The sequence below is a fragment of the Trichechus manatus genome, unplaced genomic scaffold, assembly GCF_000243295.1.
Source record: "Trichechus manatus latirostris isolate Lorelei unplaced genomic scaffold, TriManLat1.0 scaffold00084, whole genome shotgun sequence".
Taxonomy (NCBI): domain Eukaryota; kingdom Metazoa; phylum Chordata; class Mammalia; order Sirenia; family Trichechidae; genus Trichechus; species Trichechus manatus.
In genome coordinates this window covers 1,395,173-1,417,759 of record NW_004444020.1, presented here as the reverse complement: position 1 = coordinate 1,417,759, position 22,587 = coordinate 1,395,173, and the positions used below count along the sequence as shown (strand labels likewise).

At 39.5% G+C, this 22,587-nt stretch overlaps 1 protein-coding gene across 1 annotated transcript in view; it reads left to right on the top strand.

Annotated features, from left to right (window-relative positions):
- The first annotated feature begins 1,776 nt into the window (after nt 1–1,776).
- Nucleotides 1,777–22,587, top strand: part of MRPL3 (mitochondrial ribosomal protein L3) — a 55,775-nt gene continuing 34,964 nt past the window's right edge. Inside the window, exons 1-6 of the mRNA XM_004381398.2 lie at nt 1,777–1,970; nt 3,061–3,245; nt 4,770–4,861; nt 6,772–6,870; nt 15,554–15,653; nt 17,917–17,977. Coding sequence (XP_004381455.1) covers nt 1,879–1,970; nt 3,061–3,245; nt 4,770–4,861; nt 6,772–6,870; nt 15,554–15,653; nt 17,917–17,977 — 629 coding nt within the window. The 5' untranslated portion in view covers nt 1,777–1,878. The remainder of the gene's footprint in view (nt 1,971–3,060; nt 3,246–4,769; nt 4,862–6,771; nt 6,871–15,553; nt 15,654–17,916; nt 17,978–22,587) is intronic.

Below are 22,587 nucleotides of genomic sequence, written 5' to 3'. Positions count from 1 at the left end.
TTCTTGCCAAAATCATTCCCAGTCCCACTTTGAATTTTTCCCACCTCCTGAAAAATGCTCTTGAGACGCCCAATTGCTGAACTGCCCTTGCTTCTTGATGGTATACAATCGGAAACAAGTCCCTTTTTCCTTGATGCGACCTTAAAAGCACCCAGCACAAGCCCAAATCCTATAACAAGCCCCTCCCAACTCACACTTACAGAAATGTTATCAGGTGTATGCTCTATCTTGCTGTAGCAAGCTAAATAAACCTAATTTTGTTCGAATTCAGATGTGCTTCTGGTAGTCTTTGGTTGGTGGGCTTCCACAATACTGAGCACATACTATACGCACAGGAAATGCTAGGTATTTCCAGTAGTAGTCAAGTCTTCTTATCCCCAGCTTCTTGCACGTAGCACATGACATATTTGTTCAGTGAAGTGTTGCTCTCATGTAACTGGGGAGCCAGGCACCATGGCTAGGATGAAGAGATGTAATTTTTTCCTCCAAGGCCCAAAGTATTATTGAGAAGTGTCCATGGTAACTGCAAGAGCAAGGGTAGAGTAGAGGGCAAACAAGCAAATCTTTGGTGCCTACTGAAGTCCAAGTAGTAGCCAGAAATTGCTCTGACCATTGCTTGGAGCTTTTAAGTTATGCTAGCCAGATCTCAAAAAGAAGAGTCTGAAATAGCTAAACTTTCAAGTGTTCATTTCAGAAAGTCTACAAACACCCATTTGACAAATAAGAAAATGGATTTTCAACATACATGGTGATATGGCTGGGTGTATTATCTATTGCTTTATCACAAATCATCCTAAAACTCAGTGACTCAAAACATTAATTATTTATTCTCTATGGCAGTTTCTTTGGGTCAGGAACCCATGAGCTGCTTGGCTGCCCGGTTCTGGCTCAGGGTCTCTCATGAGTTGCAGTCACCTGGGGATGGAGGATCCACTTCCTAAGTGCCCCACCCACATGGCTGGCACTTGATTCCTCTCCATATGGGCCTCTCTACAAGAATGTTTGAGTGTCTGCACGACATGGCAGCTAGCTTTCCCATAGGAAGCAATTCAAGAAACCATGATAGAAGTGGCAATACGTTTTACGTTTTATGACCTACTCCTGGCAGTTACACATCATCACTTTGACCATAGTCTATTGATCACACGGGCCAGGCCTGTTTCAGCGAGAGAAGGAACTACACGAGGGTGTGAATAGCAGGAGGCAAGGATCATTAGAGATCATATTGGATGCTGGCAACCAAAGGAGAGGACAGCTGTTCCTCTGAAGTTTTTACAAACTCACGAACTGTCTCTTTCAAGGAAATGTGGTGTGCTGCCCTTACTCAGGCTGGTTCAAATTTTAGCTCCGCTCATCTGCCAGGTGTGTGATCTTGGACAAGCACCTAAATTCTCAACGTGTGTTCTGTAGTTTATAAAATAAAAATAACAACTTCCTTTCAGGACTGTTGTGAAGGTCAACCAATACATAAAACTATTACACTTTGCTTAGCCCAACGGCCTGCCCCACAGTGGGCAGTATTTAGAAATTATTTCCCTTCCCTTCGCTTTCTCAAACGACGTCTCGATTTCGCCTCATTTCCTTGAACGTCCCTTTTCTTCAACCCGAGAGAAGTCTGCCTCTACCCTCGCAACGCCCACTAGGCCATTCCTAGGGTGGAACTCTAGTTCCGGGATTTGGGTGCCGGGAGCGCATTGTGCGATGGACCGGAAGTGGCTTCGGCGGTTGTCTTTCCGTCGCTGAGGGAGTCCGCGAACAAGCAGCGCGACGGTTTCCCGAAGGCTGCTGCGGGACGCGTAGCAGGGCGTGGGGACGACCTGAGAGCAGAGCGGCGGGGCGCCCGGAGGTGTCGTATGCGGAGTCCTCCCCGGCCACGCCATGCCGAGCTGGAGGCTGCTGGCTCAGGCCGGTGCCCAGGTGCTGGGCCGCGGTGCAGGCGTCCTAGGTGCAGCCCCGGGCTCGGGGAACAGGTGGGTGTAGGGCAGAGATGGGTTTTCGGGCCTGGCTAGACGCGGAGGTGCCTGACCTGGGTAGAGGAGAAAAAGGGGCTTTGGCCAGACCTATGGCAGTTTTTTTTCTTCTCACTCCTAATGCTATAAGCCAGTGACTGCCAGCGAACATTACCAACAACAATAATATTATTACCTTCCAATTAGCGTTTTCTATGTTCTAGACGGCCTGATAAGTGTATTAGGCGCCTTATCTCGCGTAGCCCTCACGTGCGCGAACTATCATGACCCATTTTACAGACACTATCACTGTTCCCTGGTGGCGCAGTGGCTAAGAGCTCAGGCTGCTAACCTTTAAAAAGATGGACAGTTCGAACCCACCAGCTGCTCCTTGGAAACCCTGTGAGGCAGTTCTGCTCTGCCCTATAGGGTCGCTATGATTCAGAATCGATTCGACGGCAACGGATTTTTATTAGTCCATACTATCATTATTACGTTTTGTAGATAAGAAAACTACGACATAGGGGAAGTAACTTGCCCAAGGTCACTTAACTAATAAATGGAAAATTGGGACTCCAGCCTGGATCACAGACTGCAGGAAGCTTTACTTCTATTGTGACGCTGGGTGCAAGAATTGCATACCTCCTTCCCGAGCTCCACCTCCTGAGGGCTTTCTTAGTGTCTTTAACTGGTCACAATTGGATGCTAAGAGGTAGAGGTTATTTCTTTTGTGGATATTTTGACTTGGCGCAACCAATTTTTTCACCTCTCTGGGCCTAGTCTTTGTCATTGCAGAAAGGAGGTTCTGCCACCGCCACTGGAAATCAAACTATTAAAGCACACATTCTGAGGAGTTAGTGGTTTCTCATGTATCTAGGTAGGAATCTGTTTAACCCAGAGGACAAGATGAAGACCTTTTCTTCCAGGATGACCATAAAGAGTTCAAATGTGAGCATCAGCATTATTACAACGAATGTTAGGGAGAAAAAACTTGGACCTAATCCAAACCCTTTCCTAAGGCCCTGACCATACTTTCCAGCTCATGTGACCTCTCTTCCCTACATTAAATAGGGGAGCTTTCTGAGTTGTATTTTCTTTTTTTTTTAAACAGAACAAACATATGGCTTTTTGTTAGAAGTCTCAATGGCAAGAGTTGCACTTGGTGGGATGAGCATCTTTCTGAAGAAAATGTCCCATTCGTTAAGCAGTTGGTCTCTGATGAGAATAAAGCTCAATTAGCAAGTAAACTGTGTCCTCTGAAAGATGAACCATGGCCTGTATATCCTTGGGAACCAGGTGATTATTTTGTGTTTGATGAGTTTTCACTACCTAATTATTGGTGGTTGGGCACATTCAAAATCTTATGGGGAATGCTGAGTAAATTTATCATTTCTTGAAGCTATTTCTCATGTCTAAGTATACCTGTCTCATTGTGGTTAGGTTTGCAAGTTCATTTCCAGCCCCCTACTCTACTGTTAGTGAATGGCTAACAATAATATAAAGACGTCTTCGAGAAGCCATTTTGTAGGTGGAAAGAGAATCCCGCATATATTCTCTGCTTCCTTGAGACAAAGAATATGAAATAAATAAAGGAAGAAAGACTGGAAGAATCTGATCTAAATTGTAATTTGTTGAGCAGGTGTTTTTGTTGGGATGTTCTGGCACTCCAGGTTTGCCAAGCATAACGCCAGAAGCAGCTTTGTGCCTAGTGAGTTGCTAAACTAATGTGTGGCCAGACCAAAAACAATAAGACTACTCCTGTTCAGCAGGCAGCCTCTGAATTAGGTTTATAGTGACAGTTGGATTGTATAGTGGCCAAAAACCTTAGTGGAGCAACTTTACCAATTTATACAATAAATCCAAGTGTCAGGTGAAGGTTGATGTATTTTAGCAACATGACCACTTGTGGCATTCTTGTAGCTCCAGCTAATGTCTTAGAATTTGAGTGGTAAATGTTTTCCAATTAATGAGTTGGATATGAATTGATACTAGGAAAGCATAGTGATGTATTTATCATGTCCTCTTAATATTTTAAAACTGGAATATAGCCATTAATGAATAATTTCTTTTATAAGAATTAGCACAAAGCTGGTTCCTGTGAGGCAGAGGTTAAAGATGTCCCAAATGTCTAACTTTTCCAAGCTGCTGTACCACTCCATCATCTCTAACATCAATTAACTCCCTCTCGCCTCAGTATGCTCCCTCCTGTCTTTGGGTTCCCAAATTTCTTGCAACGTCTCACAGAACTCATGGACCATATAAAGGAAGTGGCTCATGAGGTTTTGGAGGCTGACAAGTCCCAAATTCGTGGGTCAGACATAGACTTCTCTCTGGCCCTTAGTCTCTGCCCAGAGACACTCAGCTTTCTCGCCCCATGGCCATCTCCTGCGGAACTCTTCTTTGGTAATGGTGGGCTCTCCTCTTTGCTCTGGAATTGGCGCTCTTTTAAGTCAAAACTGACCAATTCCGTTAGTAGGCCACAATTACCCTATCACACAATCACCTGGGTGGGAGTTACAAGACCATGGCTATAAAGGCCACACACAAAGTAATTAATCCACTGTAAACTGTCTGTTTTCTTTATGTGTAGTTTTCTTATAGTTGCTCATTTGGCAGATATTTACTGAATACCAATATATTATGCTAGGCATGGTTTAAGGCACTTATCACCTGAAAGGAACAGTTGTGTTTTACTGGTATATTAGCATGTTTCTTAATCTGTCTGCTGTTGTATTGAAACCACATTTTAGGAAAGACTTGTGTCATGTTGGGAAGTGTTGAAGAAGCTTGTGCTAACACATATTTGGTTTTAATTGTCAGGTTCTTCTAGAGTTGGCCTTATTGCAGTGAAGCTGGGCATGATGCCCTTGTGGACCAAGGATGGTAAACAGCATGTGGTCACGTTACTTCAGGTAAGAAAGAAACAGAAGATGTAAAGGGAGCTGTATGTGTGCCACAAGCTAGTTATGCAAAGTAAACCTGAATGGGTAATGTCTGTATCCTAAAACATACATATAACTCTATGGTAAAAGATAGGGTAATGTCGAGCATAAGTAATATTAAAAAATTTTACTTGCTGGTTTCAGTGAATGCTCTGACTCTTAGTGGTGGCCATCCTGATCCTGGTATTGAGGTGATTGAGCACTGAAGAAAAGAGATTATAACCTAGCTTCTTGTAGATCCACCAGTTTAATTCCTAATTTTTTTAAAAAAAAAAAAATCTGTTCCATATTATTTTCATTTATGGAGTTCTTTCAAGTCCAAATGATAAGTTTGATCTCTTTGCTAACTATCAGAATATAACACTGTCTTGTCGGGAGAGGCAGCATTTTATTTACTGAGGTGAGGTATACTTTTAACGGTTAGGATTCTGGGCTCTGGGACCAGAATATTTGAGTTCGGATCCTAGTTCTGGCTGTGTCATTTGGAGCACTGTCCCTCATTTATAAAATAGTAATTATGAGCTCTAAAAAGATTATTGTGAGGATTGCACAAGATAATTAACGTCAGACGTGTAAAACAACGGTAAATTTCCAATAGATGTTATCTACTGTTGTCTTTATCATTATTATAGAAAGATCACTGATAAAGTTCAGAGATCATCACTCCCCAAATCACTTTGGACAGCTTGTTAATATTTGGGACCTGGTCTTCATGTGCCCATTAGACAGGTGATGATGATTAAAATGAGAGCTTATGCACTTAAGTGCTTAAAGTGCCAATAGGCACAGAGGGCCTACACGCCCTTAGTAATTTTTTTTTTTTTTTTTACTCTGAATGATCAAGTATAAGACTATTGTTACAAGAACTCTAAGTAACTTTGGGAGCTTTCAGGAAGGACTGGTGGAATTGTAAATTGGGACAACCACTTCAGAAAATGTTTACTGTTATCTGGTAAAGTTGATAAAGGTGGACCCTGTAGACTAGTAGTTCCACTCCTGAGTATTATTAGAGAAACTTGAACGGGTGTACACCAGGATATATGTATAACAACGTTTAGAGCTGCATCACTCTTAACACCTCAAGATTGGAAATAACCCAAATGTCAATTACAGTAGAATGGGAAAATAAATGGTGGGATATTCACATAATGGAATACTGTACAGCAATGAAGATGAACAGACTAGACCTATGCACAACAGTATGGATGAACCTTACAGATATAATGTTGAGTGAAAGAAGTAAGACATAGGAGAGTACATACAGTCTTATTCCATTTATGTCAAGTTCAAATCAGGCAACACTAACCTACATTATTAAGCAATACTTTCCAAGGTAGGTAATTGTGAAAAAAGGTAAGTAAATAATTACCAATAGATGTCAAGAGTAGTGGTTATCTTTAGGGCAGTAGTTCTCTAACTGGTGAGCATCAGAACCACCCGGAGGGCTTGTAAAACACAGATCCTGATTCATTAGATATGGGTTGGGGCCCTAGAATCTGCATTTTTACCAAATTTGCGGTTGAAGCTGACGTTGCTTGTCCAGGAGTACACTCTGAAACCACTGCTGTAGGGCGAAGAGGAGATGGATTGGGATGAGATCCAAAGAGGCTTCTGGGATTCTACTTGACCTGAGTGGTGGTTACATGTTTATTTTCTTCATAAGTATTTATTTTATTATATATTTATGTTGTATGCATTTTTCTGTATGTGTTGTATTTGACCATTTTTATAAAGGTTGATTTTTATATTTTAAGATGGTGGCTGATAAATAATGAGATAAATAACTTCAGGAAATTCTTAATTGTCCTAAGGCCTCAATGTGGTTGGTGTGTAATGTTAAAATGTATCTTGCACATACTTAGTTTTTTATGTTTTTTTAGGTACAAGACTGTCATGTCCTAAAATATACTCCAAAGGAAGACCATAATGGAAAAATGGCAGCCCTAACTGTAGGAGGAAAAACTGTGTCACGTTTTCATGTAAGGATGTATTTTCATTCCCGGAATAGTATATTTCATTGCTTTCTAATCTGAATCCTTGTTTATGTTTTGAGACTGTTCCATAATCACAAATTTGTTTTTGTCCTTGAGGTAAGTTATGCATGTTGGAAGAGGCAGTTTAGCAGGACCATTGAGCCCAGGAATCCAGGTGACTTTGAATTTGTTCTAGCACCACCCCTAACTATCTGGAACAAGTAGCTTCGCCTTTCTAAGCTGCAGTGTTTACCTTCTTAGTTGCCTAGTGTTGCTGTAACAGAAATACCACAAGTGAATTGCTTTAACAAAGAGAAATTTATTCTCACACTGTCTAGGAGGCTAGAAGTCCAAATTCAGGGTGCCAGCTCCAGGGGAAGGGTTTCTCTCTGTGGGCTCTTGGGGAAGGTCCTTGTCATCAGTCTTCCCCGGTGAAGAAGCTTCTCAGCGCAGGGACCCCAGGGCCAAAGGACACGCTGTTCTCCTGGCTCTTGTTTCTTGGTGGTATGAGGTCCCCCTGTCTCTCTGCTCACTTCGGTCTTTTATATCTCAGAAGCGATTCACTCAAGATACAACCTAATCTTGTAGATTGAGTTCTGCCTCATTGATATAACTGTCTCCAATCCTGCCTCATTAACATCATAGAGGTAGGATTTACAACACATAGGAAAGTCACATCAGATGACAAAATGGTGGACAGTCACACAACACTGGGAATCGTGGCCTATCCAAGTTGACAGATACTTTTGGGGGACACAGTTCAATCCATAACATTGCCCATCTGTAAAATGGGGATAAAATGAACACTTTTATAATAGGTTTGTTTTGAAGATTAAATGAAATGTACCTGGCTTGTAGGAGACACTCAATAGATGGCAGCTGTTGGTTATTTTCTTGTTGCTTAATGTTTAAGTTCACTTGCTTCCTAAGGAAAATTGTCTCAATACTTAACACCAAAAAGTGTATGTAAATCCAAATCAGATTTTTTTTTTTAAATAAAGCATTTTTTTTGAAGTAAAATACTCAACAGAATGCTGGGTTTTTAGTTTAAATTTTTTAAATCTGCATGATTGGTATCCTTTATTGATGACTAAATCCCTCAGTGGCACACGTGGTTAACATGCTTGGCTGCTAGAGGTGCCTCAGAAGAAAGGCCTGGCAGTCTACATCTGAAAAATCAGCCATTGAAAACCCTACGGATCACAGTTCTACTCTGACATACATGGGGTCACCATGAGTAGGAGTTGACTCAACAGCAACTGTTTTGTTTTTGTTTTTTTGGTATTGATGACTAAAATCAAAGAAAACCTTTCTAAAATGCTGATCATTTTCACTAATGGGCAATGAAACATCTTTAGGTTTACTAGAACCTATTGCTTTTCTCTAAGATAAACACTTTTTTTCATTGCAGATTATTTATGAAATGAACAGTGGTTGGAAATTAGGATATAGCCCGTGTCCAACTATCAAAACTAGTCTTTGAATTGTTCAGCGTGTTTATTGTATGCCTGTTTCTTCATTAGAGTTGACTTTTATTGAGCACTTACTACATGCTGGGCACATGAGCTTTTTATATGACTGTCTCAGTCTGAGGTTTAAAGAGGTTTTAGTAACTGACTCAGGGCCACCCTTTTACCACTGGTAAAAGATAAAGTGACAGTCAGACTCCGGAACCTTACTCTCAACTGTTTTGATGTCCATCTTATAGGAACTCATAGATGAGTGGGAAAGATGGGCAAATAAATCAGCCATCCCAATACAGTGTTATAAATGCAGTAGGAGCACAGAAGTGGGGATGGCCAGCTCTGCTTGGGGAAATTCCAGAGGCTTCACAAGGAGGAGGCCAGAAAGAAGAATGGGTGTTAAAAGCATGTGGAGGAGTGTGCGTGCTTGGGAATAGAAATATGATGGCTGGATTCAAGTGTGCAGTTGTGGGGCCACTAGGGAAGGTGGTAAAGGTGAAGCTGTCAGGTTAGAGCGTGAAGAGCTTTTATACCATAGTAAGGAGTTTGGACTTCATCTGGTAGACTCCAAGGAGCTTTCTGAATTCTTTAACCAGGGCAGTACTGGGGTCAAGTTGTTATTTTGGTTAACCAAAATTAGAAGAAGCCAGATGCAGGGAGCGCATTTAGGAGATGGTTAAAAGCAGCTAGGGGGGAATTGATAGAAGGCTTCTGAACCAAGGCGGTTGCATTGGGATTGGAAGTGGGGGGACACATAAAGTGCTTGGTGGATGTGTTGTGAGAGGACACAGACATAGAGCGGTTTAACTAAGCATCTGGGTCCATGCTGATGCTTTAACCTGGCATTAGGACAAAGAAAGGGAAGTTTTGCAGGAAGGTTGTGTTTGAGGTGGAATTATCCGCTAAATAGTGGAAATATTGATGTGGGAGGCATCGATGAATAGAGGGTAGTTGAAACCATTGGTGTCCTTTTAAACTGACATGTTTTGTAAGTGTTAGAGAAGTTTGCTATTTTTTTGCATGTTAATTTATATAATTAAAGCTTTATAGAAATATGTGTCCTGCTATTCTGGATGGTTTATTAATTATAAGTTTAGGCTTCAAATAATTATACAGCAATTAAAAGTACAGTGAGATACTTACAAAATCTTTTTTCAGATGTCAAATGTTTGAATTTTTTAAAATATATGACAGCTTTCCTTTGGTTTGATAAACACCACTGTTTTGTAACTGATTGCACTTCTGTATTTTTGCAATGATTAGTACTGTCTTTATTTTCATGACCAGTTTTCAGATTCATGACTTTATGACCTTCATATTTGTAAATCAAGTACCATGTTAGGATAATCCATTTGGCTCCAACAGATCTATGAACATTAGTTCCTCAGAAATAAAAGATAGTGGGGGATAAAAGTGGATGTGAGGTCAGAAGAGCTGAATTCTAATCCTGATTTCTACTGTTAGCTGCTCTTCCCTCCACTTATTTGGACATCTATTTCCTTATCTGTAAAAACAAAGAATGGAACTTGATGGTTTGTAAATTCTCTGCCAGTCCCAAAAGTCTCACATTGGTTCTCTGAATATTTTAGTTCTGGGGAAAAAAAGGGTAAAAGAATGTACTTGGGAGCTCATTTTAATTTAGTCCATTTTACTTAGTGATAAAGATGTGTTATAGATAAAATTTCATGAACATAATGCTATTAATAATTAACATAATACTAATAATTAAAATATTATAGAAATGAAACTGCTTTAAACCTTGAGACTGTAGTCTGCATATTTTGAGCTTTGTTGTCTTAAATGAATATACAGCACAGCAGTGTGATTTGGGTGCTATGTTCCTATGTTGTGCTGGATTTTGACCCACTTACATAAACTTTCAAAAACTGTTCGCTTGTCTAGCACAGAAAACACTCCAAAGGACTTTCTTAGATGACTTCTTCAAGATATAAATTTTCTAGGTCCAAAAGGACGTGTATTACAATACTGGTTTTTTTTTTCTTAATCTGTTCAGAATTTATGCTTCCCAGAAAGACTACTTTGCTTTTGCTATTTTTGTAGCTTATAAACAAAAACTAACGTGGTACAAGCTATTTTTGAATAAGGAAGTTAAATGGCCTTAAAAGTTGATCAAATCAATTCATCTTGGGAGCAGAGAAGCATTTTCATTGTGAAAAGGATAATTGCAGACAACTTTGAAGAGGGAAAAAAATGCAACTTCACAGATGGGATTATCCAAGTGTGACACTGCTGTCAGTCTTTTAAATTGCCTTTTGAAATAATTTATGTGGAAGTTTAAAAAAAAGAAAAACACTTCTGTTACACTGTTGCTTCCAGCTCATCTTGAGCACTTGGTTTTTCTCATAACTGGTACCTAATTTTATAACATTTTGATTTTAAAAGAAAAAATTAAGGCATTCAGCTTTAGTGAGATTGGAAGATAATCAAGAATTGTGTGTTACCTTGGTTCTGTTTGTTTCTCAGACTGTAGTTAACTTACGTCAAGATTCATCTTGTCTCTTACGTTACTAGAAAAGTAAAATATTTTTCTCAGAAGCCTTTGGCATACTTAAAAACTGATACAAACATAATATTAGCTTTTTTTTAAATCATCAGGCGGAATATGTGAATGCCAAAAATAAAATGGAAGTCTGTTCTAGAATTTAATAAATCAATTTGATACATACATCAGGAAAGTAATTTCAAAGATATACACTTTAAAATGAAAACTTTTGTGGTTGCTTTTGTTATAGAAGTGATTGTGACTGAAGATGAAAAGTAGGGGCCTTGCTAAGAGGGATGTCAAGTATTAGTCTTCAATTTTAGTGTGTGGGAAATGAAGTCAGAATGACTTGAGTGAATTTATTTTATCACTCTTTTGAAGGAAAGGATTGTTTCTTGAGGGAACTCTCTAAGGAACAAAACAATCTCTGGTGGGCATCCAAAGCAGAACTTCTCAACATTTGTTGCACAGCTCTGCCAGAGAGCCCCAGAGAGATCCCCAATGGAGTTAACCTTAGTTCTGTGCTTATAGGCTAATGCCATCCTATTTCATGTTGATTAAAGGCAACTTGAAGTCTCTGGGTGGTGCAGTTAATGCACTTGGCGCATTGGAAGTTCAAGTCCACCCAGAGGTGCCTCAGAAGAAAGGCCTGGCAATCTACTTCTGAAAAGTTAGCTATTGAAAACCCTATAGAGTGCAGTTCTATTCTGACACACATGGAGTTGCCATGAGACAGACAATCAGATCAACTCAAGGGCTAGTGTTTGTTTTTTTTAAAGCAACTTACTAAGTAAGTTATAAAGGGAGACTAACATTTCACATTTTAAACTGAAGTTAGCAAGTAACTGAAGTTTGCTGAATCTTCAAACATTGTATTCTGCAATAAATCTGGCTGTGCAGACACGTCATTAGAATTTGAGGAAAGAATGCTTTGTCATCAGCACATCATCTGTGTCATTGAGTTGGTCAGGATTTATCAGTTGCTGCTGTTCTTGCTTTTTTGATTACAAATTATGGTTTGGTTTATGATAATCAGTTTAGTTTCTTGTAGATTGCTGTTCCTCCTCACAGTGAGTACTGATGTGTATTTTAGACCTATAATTTTACAATAACTAGACTTGAAGACAGAGGTCACCAACTGTCAGGCTGCAAACATAGTATTTTTGTGTGTTGAGAACTACTGCAGCAGCAGTAACAGTGGAAAGAAGAGATAGGTGAAGCAGGTGTTTGATGTATTCTTGGATTTGTAAGGAGTGCATTGTAACTGAAGCACGGTGAGCCAGGGGAGAATAGTAGATGATCTAATTGTGTAGAACCTCGTAGACCATGGGAAACACTTAGGGATGCAATCCTGCACAAAATGGAAGCCATTATAGTAATGTGATATAGCTCGAGTTTTAAAAAGCTCATTGTCTTTGAATGAAGAACAGACCAGGGGGTCGGGCGTGTGGAAGCTTGGAGGCTATTGAAATTATCCAGGCAGAAGATGGTGATTTGGCTTTGGGGTGGGGTGATGAGAAATGGTTGATGTGGCTGTATTTTTAAGTAGAGCTTAAAGGAATTGCTGATGGGTTGGACATGGAATGTGAGAAAGAGAAGAGTCAAGGGTGACTACAAGATTTTTGACCAACCCATTGTTGTCAAGTCAATTCCGACTCATAGCAACACTACAGCACAGAGTACTACTGCCCCATAAGGTTTCCTAGACTGAAATCTTTACAGAAGCAGACTGCCACATCTTAGTCCCTCGGAGCAGCTGGTGGGTTTGAACTGCCAACCTTCTCGGTTGGCAGCTAAGCACTTAACCGCTACACCACCAATGCTCCTTGATTTTTGGCCCAAATGAGGAATTATGGAGTTGCCATTTATTGATATTTGGAAGACCAGAGGAGAGCAGATATGGGGGAAGCCTAGTTCAGTTTTAGGCATGTTAAGCTTGAGTTGCTGTATGTTGTTGAAGTGGAAATAATGAGTTGGCAGTTGGCTGTACGAATTTGTAATTCGAGTAGAATGCAGGATTGAAGTTAGAAATGTGGGGTCATCAGTATATACAAGAACAGAGAGAGTAATGACTGGGAGCCAAGTGAAAGTTTCAAGAAAAAAGTGGTCACCGGTGTCAAACATTGCTGATAGATCCAGTAAAATGAGTATTGACTGTGTATTTGACCTTGTGGAGATGGTGGGTGACCTTGACATGCACTTGCCATGGAGTATCAGGCACTCAAAATGCCTGATTAAAGTGGATTTGAAAGACTGGGAGAAGAAGTAGATGAAGCAAGTCTTTCAGGGAGAAGGTATACCTGTCCCACCTCTTGGGGAGTTTGCTGTAAGGGGAAAAAAACAAAAAATAGTTGAAGAAGGATATGTGATCAGAGAACAATTTTTTTTTAATATGTGTTATTGCAGCACATTTGTATACTGATAAAGTTTCAGTAGAAAGGTGGAAATTGATAATTCACAAGTGAAAGGTTTGGCTTTTAATAGGAGCATGGTCAGTTCAATTTGTCGATGTGATTCTCAACCTTAGTTTCACAGTAGGGCACTTTAAAAAATCCTGATGCTTGGCTTGGCATTATTCTTTTTAAAAGCTTCCCTGTTGCATCTCATGTGTAACCTGGGGTGGGGTGGAGGGATGACAGTATATGAGTACAGGTGGAGAGGTTCTCTTGGTTCTTCTATTTGTTTCAATAAGAAGTAACATGATCAGCTGAAAGTTAGGAGAAAGGAACAATGCTAGAGGTTTAGAAGAGGATGTGATTTGCCTTGGAAAGTGGGAGAGGGAGTTCAACAGGGAAATGTAAGTCGACCAGACCATATTTAGGACTCACTTTGAAGTTTGTGGTTATATATTTAAGTGTGACCCATCATGTTTTCTTTCAGCTGCTTGGGTGCAGGTATAAGTAAGCAAGAGTTGCATTTCCCAGGGTTGAGGTATCTCCAGAGAGGGCAAGGGGTTTGAAGGGCTATGCAAGGGTATGATTATAATGAAGAACTATGGAATCTAAGCCAGGTAAGGAAGTGAGGACATGGGTTGAGGGGTGATGGTCAAAGAAAAGGGAGTCGGATCAGTGGATGATATGCCCTGCTGAAAGAATTGTGGGATTTGGAAAGAAAAGAGAGTGGGATTTTGGAGAAGAAACAGTTAAAATAGATTCTAGGATATGACCATGGAAGTGGTGGCTGAGGTGGGATAGAGTACAAGATCATTGGAAATGAGGAAGTCAGAGTATTGAGAGAGCAGGAGTTGGGAAAGGTCTATCAATGGGATGCTGAAATCACCAAGGTTCAGAACGTGATATGGGAGTAGTGCTTAGAGAGCGACATGAACATGAAGAAGACTGGTCTGTGGATGGCAGATATTGCAGTCTGATAGCATGAACTTCAGAGGAGCTGAGCCTTGTAGGAAGGAGGTAGCGGACAATGATACAGAAGCAACAAGGAGAGTGAAGGGGATACCTACCCCACCTCTCAGCTCAGTGGTGTGAGTGGGCAAGTTAACTATTCCCTGAGAGGGCTACTGAGGAGGTGATGTTCTGTGTAGAGATCTGATTTAGTTGGAGTGAAGGATTCTTCGGCAGGTACCTTTGTGCTCAGGGATCACCTTCAGGGTTGGGAAAGGATAGGAGGGGTTGGATTAGGGAATATATAGAGCTATAAATGGATGAGAGGAGCCTGGGTGGTGCAAGCAGTTTGTGATCGGTAGCCAACCCAAAAGTTGGTGGTTCGAATCCACCCACCTGCTCTGCAGAAGAAAAGCGTGGCAAACTGCTTCTGTAAAGATTACAGCCAAGAAAACCCTATGGAGCAGTTCTCTGTAACGCATGAGGTCGCCATGAGTCGCGGGCCAACTTGATGGCAGCTAACGACAGCATAAAAGGGTGAGAGTTTCCAGGATGAGAAAATCTTGCAGGAGTTCTGGGCTTTGAGGTGCTTGAGGTAAACACGCAAAAAGGTCAGTGTTTCTCATGAGTTCTGATGTTAGCTACTTCTTTGACGTAAAGGTTCAACATTAAAAGACTAGCTAAAGAAATTCAGGAATAGCTCTAATATGAAATATATAACAATTACAAGTTGTGTTTTTGAAGAATATTTAATGAGTTGGGGAAAAATCATGGTACAGTGCTTAAAATGGGAGAAGAAAAGGCTATAAAGCTCCATACATCTGATTCCAATTTTTTTTAAGTGTATGATTCGATACACTAAAAAATAGTGCTATTTCTAGGAGTTTTTTTTCTTATACTTCTATATGCTTTCTGCAGTAGAGATGTATGATATTTATAACCCCTCAAAGGAGTGATACCAAATTTCAGAATAGCAAAATAATGCTGTGGACATACTTGAGCATAATCTTTGTCTATGTTTCAGAATAATTTCTTCTGTTAATTTCCTAGAAAAGAAATTACTGTGTCAAAGGTATAAATATCTTTATGGTTCTTGATATACACTCTCCAGTCTGAATTCAAATCTGACAAAACTCAGTTTCTTTTCCTACAGAACAAAGGTCTTCTCCAGGGTACTATATTTGAGACACTGTGCAAATGATTTGATCCTAAGCAGTAAGGTTATTTGTTCATAGAACTGTAACTGGATTATAGATAAAAATCTCACCCCTCATTCCATAGGGAACAGGGTGCTTTTTGATTTGTATTTAATGTGCTATTTATATGTGCTCCTTTCTCTTTAGTGTCTAATATGTTGTTTATAAGTGCTCCTTTCTCTTTAGAAATCTCCATCCATATTGGAATTTTACCAAGAACTTGGATTACCACCAAAACAGAAAATCAAAATCTTTCATGTGACAGATAACGCTGTAATTAAGCCAGGTAATCTGAGGTCATGGAGAGGAGGGAGGTAAAAATACCCAAATATTTGATTTGTTTAATGTCAGCCCTTTTCTATAAAGCTGAATCCAAAATACAAGGACCCAAACATTTATTTTTAAATATAAAACTGTGTCTGATTTAATCACTAGGGATAAACAAGTCTTTCTCTTTTTTAAGAGAAGAAAACTGGAGAGAACACTTTGTTTTCCGTGAGAGAGGAAGGAGTACTTTTGTTTGTAGTGTGGAGAGAATTTTGCATCTGGAAAAGCTATTCCAAATAAATACATTAACTTTTAAAATGCAAGGTACACTATTTGCAGGCTGGTATTCTGTTAAGTAAAGAATAATTAGACTCTAGCTTAGGTAGAAAAACTTGAGAACATATAGCCTGCAATAGGAGAATGACTGACCACAGTAACTCAATGTAAAGATTCTTACTTAAAAATTCCCAAACACTTTACCTAATCCATAGGATGTCAAAAAGTAAAATTTGTCTTATGATTATGTTAGTTCAAATAGTTAACAAAATGCATCATTTTGATGTCTTTGAACTTCAAAAAAGCTCCCTGATCTCTTGAACTTGAGTTCAGGAAAAAGTCAGTAGAAGGATGTTTTAAGATTTGCTGTTTAAAAATCTGAACTGAATTTCTTGAAGTAAATTGCAGTAGGCCTTACTAATTGATGCGACAGAGGGTCAACTTTGATATAAACTAGAATTAAAAGTATTTTTTTGAAGTGCAAGTTTTGTAACTTTAAGGTAAAGTAAATGGAATTAAACTAAAGGGTAAAAATTTGTAGAAGTCCAGGGATCATTATATATTAGAGTGATTTATTATGGGCATATTCGACGTTAAATATAAAGGGATATTTCTAAAATATTTGGTTGTATAGAAAGTTCGTTCTGAAGCAGTTTCTTCTTGGTATTGTTATCATAGCTAACTTTCTTAAACCCGTTATTCATGTTTAGGATAAAAGTAAAAATTGAGTCAACGTTAACTTTTGCTGTCAGTCAAATCATATGAAATTGTTCTTTTTGTGGATCCAGAATGGTCAAGTATCCACAGTTTTGGGTTGTTCTGCCTCAGAAATGAGGCTACCCTATTTTTTCTGATTGAGAGTTTTTCTCTGCCCATACAAATCCAGGTTTGGTCCTGCCTTAAAGGAGTCTACCTGCTGAAATCCTATAGTGCTGTACTGCCTGTATTAAACAGAGAAAAATTCTAGCTCTCAATTACATTCTCTCCTATGTTGGTTCCTGGTTTTTTTTTTTTTTTTTTTTCAAGAATTGCTTATTTGATGATATTATGGTTGATTCTTCATTTAGATAATAAATTTCTTGAGGTCAGTGCCATGTCTTATACTTTGTATTCCTAACTATATATATTGTAAGTGCCCTAGAAATGTTTGTTGATTAATTGCCAAATTAAATTGTTCTCATAAATGTTAATTCCAAATTTATATGAACAAAATATCGTGAAGGACTTTGATTTATCACAAATTTTTTTTTTTTATGTTTCCCAAGTTCACTTAAAGTAATATTTGACTTGTGTGAAACTTAATTTTGGGAACGTTACTATATAAAAAATAAAGGGTATCTATAGTGGTAGTTTTTTGCTATTTCAGTTATCTGGGCACATGCTGGGCTGACTATTTTATTGGAAGAATAACCAGTCTACCAAAACTCTGATACGTATGGGCTTTACATGCATATCATACATACCATAATCATTTCCCCGTGTATGAGGGATCAGAGCTGAAATAATTAAATCCCCTGCTTCTGGATAACTTAATCTCCAATGGATGAAAAAAGATCTTACTCAGCCCCGACACTTTTGGAGTCATTCTCTTATTTTTGTTTTCTTTATCTGAGATAGTAAATTTATCTTAATTCAGTTTATTATTATTCACAAAATGACCGAGAAGCATCAAACCAGGGCATTTGCCAGCAAGACCACTGTGCTGTCACAGGAATTGCCCATTTCAACCAGCACTACTCTGGCCCCCAGCCCATCACTCAGCTGTGGTCTGTGGCTCATTTCAGCACCAGGTGCCGAATACTAGGGCACTTCAGCCCACACATAGACAATTAAAAAACATGTTTGCTGAATAACTTATTTGAATGTGTCTAATATTTATACTTGCAGACATGAATCTCCTACCATTTTTGAAATCTGATAGCTGGAAGACTTCCTGGGTGTAGTTTATGTTTAATAAAGCTGTTTCTGAGCTGACAGATTTCATGTGGTTTTTTCTTTTTCATCAGGCACTCCTCTTTATGCTGCCCATTTTCGCCCAGGACAGTATGTGGATGTCACAGCCAAAACGTAGGTCCGCACAGCGGGTTCTTTTTATGTTTGTTTTCTTCATATATTAATAAATAATATATTAATATATAATATTATATATATATTATAATTATATATTATTATATGTATTATATTATTATAATTATATCTATATTATATATAATATATTAATAAATAACTGAGTTAATCTTTAATGTTACTGTCTATACTGGTTTTAAAATTTTACTGAATTAGTTGTATGTGAAGAGTTCCTATCAGGTTATAGCTTTTAAACTGAGATGTATGCTTCTTGAAAACAGAGCTAAGAGATAGGTCACATTACTCAGGTTCTTTGTGGCCTGGGCCCACTTCTGTTTTGAAGACCAAAGGTTACATATTGATGGTGAAATATACATAAGCAATGCTGATAGAATTCTTTTTGAAATTATTGTGTAGTCTAGTAATTGGCTCTCCTTTCCAGCTCTAGGAAACAGCTAAAGTAGAAAACATTTTATACTGTTTGTGGCAGTGGTCATTGCCTTTAAGGTTCCCAAAATAACCATAAAACATTTTGTATCTGTGTTAAAAGCCTGTCAAAAGCTGGTTAGAAGAAATAGTGTCATATTGTAGACCCTTTGATAGCATGACATTATCCCTCAATACTAGATAAATGAGATTTCTTCTGTAAAAGCAGAATTTAAAAAAAAAAAAAATTTTTTTTTTCTTTTTTTATGCTTTAACAAGGGTTAAGTTTGATAGAAATCAACATTTAATTACCACTAACAAATGCTGATTTGGGGTCATATTTTAGACTGGGCCATGGTATTTTTGGTACTATAGTTTTTTCATATTGTAGTCTCTGAATCGAATGGCTTAGGATAATTCAGTACTGGCTAGATGATCTGCAGAAAACATTTAGATATTAGGAGAAGCAGTTTTTCAAAAATTAGTTGAGGTTACTTCACTGTGGAATGAGTCAACCAAGCCCTTATGTATGTTTATATAGAAAGTGTTCCATATAAGCTATTGGAATCCGCATGACCTAGACTAAACGAAACTCCAAATATCAGCTCGTATCCATCCTGTTTCTTGTTCTCTCAATTTAGATGATCATTTCAATTCGTTTTGTGCCTCAATTTTCTTTTTGGGGTCACATGACAATGTCTGCAGCCTACGTTCCAGGGATATTCTGATTAGGAGCCCTTTGTAAATGAACAGTGATCCACAGGTGCTCTGATGAGTCTCATGATCATGGTGACTGAGCCAGAGCAGCTTTTATCCAAGGGAACCAGATGAGTGCCAGCATCAGTTTCCTTAACACAGTCTAATGCATTCCTCATTTCCACACTGTTATCACCTAGTTTTGAGTATGGGCTATTGCAAGCAGCTGCAGTGTGCCTTTGCCTTTGTAAAGCTATTTAGAAATGGAGTGTGATAGTTCGGAAGTAGAGTGGTTCCCCTTTTTAGGGACATTATGAATTGCTCCCTCCTTTTTTTCTGCTTCCTGGTTGTTGGAGACTTGTCCCTAGTTACTGGAGTCCCTAAAATAACTGGTGTCTTGGTAACTGTTTATTCTGTGTTCCTTTATCAAAACCTCAAAGTATTGAAGCTGTAAACCTTTGATTTGGTTAGTTGGGAAGGTGTGTGTGTTGTGAATCAGATTGTTTTACTTTTTAGTATCTGAATTAATATTATATATAATATACCTTGCAGTAATTCTTTTAACGTATACACAGTTAATGGTGTGTGAATTCCATTGCATGTTTTACAGGCTATATGGGATGTTCTGAAGAGCCATCCAAAGTCAGAGGGCTTTGTGGCAGAGGCCCTTGGGGCTAGATTTGTGATTAGCTTGGATTAAAGCTTTGTTTTTCAAATGCCGTGTGCTCTGAATGCTTTCATCTTGTATTCCTGCTGTTGGATTCCTTGGCTTCTTAAAAGTTATTTTTAAAAACTTTAGCCTTCTGCTTATGAGTATAAAATGAAAAAGTAATTCTCTTTTTTTAAGGTGGGGTTCCCTAGAAAACAAGATTGTGTAAAGCCATGTGCCAGCGTCAGGACTAGATAGCTGATAAGAGTGGGGAGAATAACTGGCCTCTTCTCTTTGCAGCTGCCTTTCCTGGGTTGTGGGGAATGTGTGTGCATACATGTGTACATGCATTTGCTTGTTTTTCCTTTTTCGTTTTCAGCTCTTCTTTTATCTCCTTTCCTTGATGCTTCTTTTTTAGACAGTTCCCCATAGTTGGAGTTTAAGTCCTTCACAGGCAATGAAAATGTTCTTTTCCTTATTGACTGTAAGTCCCCTCAGTACCTTGCCCTTTATTTCCAGCCCCTATTTTAAAAACTTGAAACTTGTGAGCTCCATCTTCTTTTTCATCATTAATCCTGTTCCAGGTGCAAACACTAGAGAAAAAAAATTGTGCAGTGATATGGTTCATGGGATGATGAGCGGCTGGAGCAGCAGTTTTCACATTTGAGCGTGTTTCAGAATCTCCTGGAGGGCTTGTAAACACAGATTGCAGGGCCCCACCCACAGAGTTTCTGATTCAGTAGATCTGGGATTGATGTTGTGTGCCCTTGAGCCAACTCTTAACGGTCCTGTAGGACAGAGCAGAAATCATTATGGGAGCAGATCACCGGCTCTTTTCTCCTGGGGATTGGCTGGCAGGTTTAACTGCTGAACCGCCGACCTTTAGGTTAGCAGCTGAGCTCTTAACCATTGTGCCACCAGGGCTCCAGATCTGGTGTAACCAAAAAAAACAAAGAAACACATTACCGTTGAGTCGATTCCAACTCATCATGACCCTATAGGACAGTAGAACTGCCCCATAGGGTTTCCAAGGCTGTAAATCTTTACTGAAGCATACTGCCACATCTTTTTCCCCCGGAGCGGTTGGTGGGTTTGAACCATTGATTTTTCCATTAGCAACCGAGCACTGAATCACTGAGCTGCCGGGTCTCCCAGATCTGGGTAGTGCCTGAGAATTTGCACTACTGACAAGTTCCCAGGTTATGTTGATGCTGCTCACCCAGGGACCACACTTTGATAACCACCCATCTGGAGACTAGTCAAGAGCTCACCAGAGTTGAACTACTTTATTCCCCCATTCCTTTTCCCAGCACAGAATTCTAGTGCCTTCCTTTCCTTAACTCCAATGAAGTGCCAACATAAACGTCTGTGTTGAAGCAAGTTTAATTAATCCAGTTTCAAATAACATTGTCAATAAAAGTGGGCCTATTTATTTTACTCCCATTTGGCTACCATAAAACTGAAGATTGGTCTCTTTAGTAATTTGCTTCGTCATCTCATTTCCATGAGAAAAAAATCTCAAATCTCTGATTTAAAATCTCAATTTTGTTCATGTTGTAATAATTGTAATTGTTAATATACACTTACATTTGAGTATTTCAAATTTTTATGCCTTATACTTTCCATTTTAATTACTGGGTTAAATGTATTTTAGAAATAGCTATTTAAATAAATATGAAAATGAGAAAAAGAAAAAATACTGTGTAATTTAAGAAAATAGAGTATAAAAGAATCTTTCTACCTTAGGTTTGAAATTGAATAGAGTATAATATAATCTTTCTATCTTAGGTTTGAAATTGTATCAGCCTTTTTTTTTTTAAGTAATCAGTGACCAACAGCAACCTCTGGAAGACTTCCTTAAAATTTAAAAATGTTCTGGAGGTTCCGGCAAAATGGCGCTCTAGGCAGAAGCACCACGCCGTCCCTCCACAGCAAAGATCCAAAAAACTAAGCCTAACAGAGAATACAACAATCCTGAAACCCTAAAACATCACATGAAGAGATAAAGAACTCAGCCAAGCACCAAATGGAGTGAGAAAACTGACAGAGAACGGAGACCGAGGAGAGATTCATGCAGAGGCCCCCTACCAGCTAACGCAGCATGGATCCACCATCTTGGACTCCTGTCGGAGACCAGCAAACAAGGGGTACGAGAAAGCAGCCTCACGGAGCGTCCAGCGGGAGACAAAACAACCGGTAATTTGTGATATACGCTTTCCCACCCACCACACTTCTTCACCCTGACTCGGCCTCCTCTGCTTCCCACGGTCACAATCTCTTGACCTCTTGACCGGGAAACACTGGCTGCTTGGATTCCACACACCCAAGCGGGCGGCTCTCTGGGTGCCATTTGTTGGCTGCTACTGTTGCTTTTTTTTTTCTGCTTCTTTGATTTCTCACTTGCCTCTCGCCACCTCCCCCTCCTTTCACTCGAGTGCCTGGCTCCGTGCACCATCTTTGCTTCTTCCTGAGGGGCTGCAGAGCGCCGGCAATTTGTGATAAACACTTTCCCACTCTCCACCCTTCTTCACCCACACTCGGCCTCCTCTGCTTCCCGCGGACACAGTCTCTTGTCCAGAAACACCAGCCCGCAGTAGCTGGCTCTCTGAGTACCATTTGTTGGCTGCTGGTATTGCTTTTTTTTTTTTTCCCCTTGCTTCTTTTGATTTCTTGCTCACCTCTCGCCACCTCCCCCTCCTTTCGCTCGAGTGCCTGGCTCCGTGCGCCATCTTTGCTTCTTCATGAGGGGCTGCGGAGCTCCATTCGAGTGCGGAGCTGCTTCCCGGTCTGGGCTACTGCGCTGGTGGGATCCCAGGGCTTTTCTTCGTTTGTTCATTTT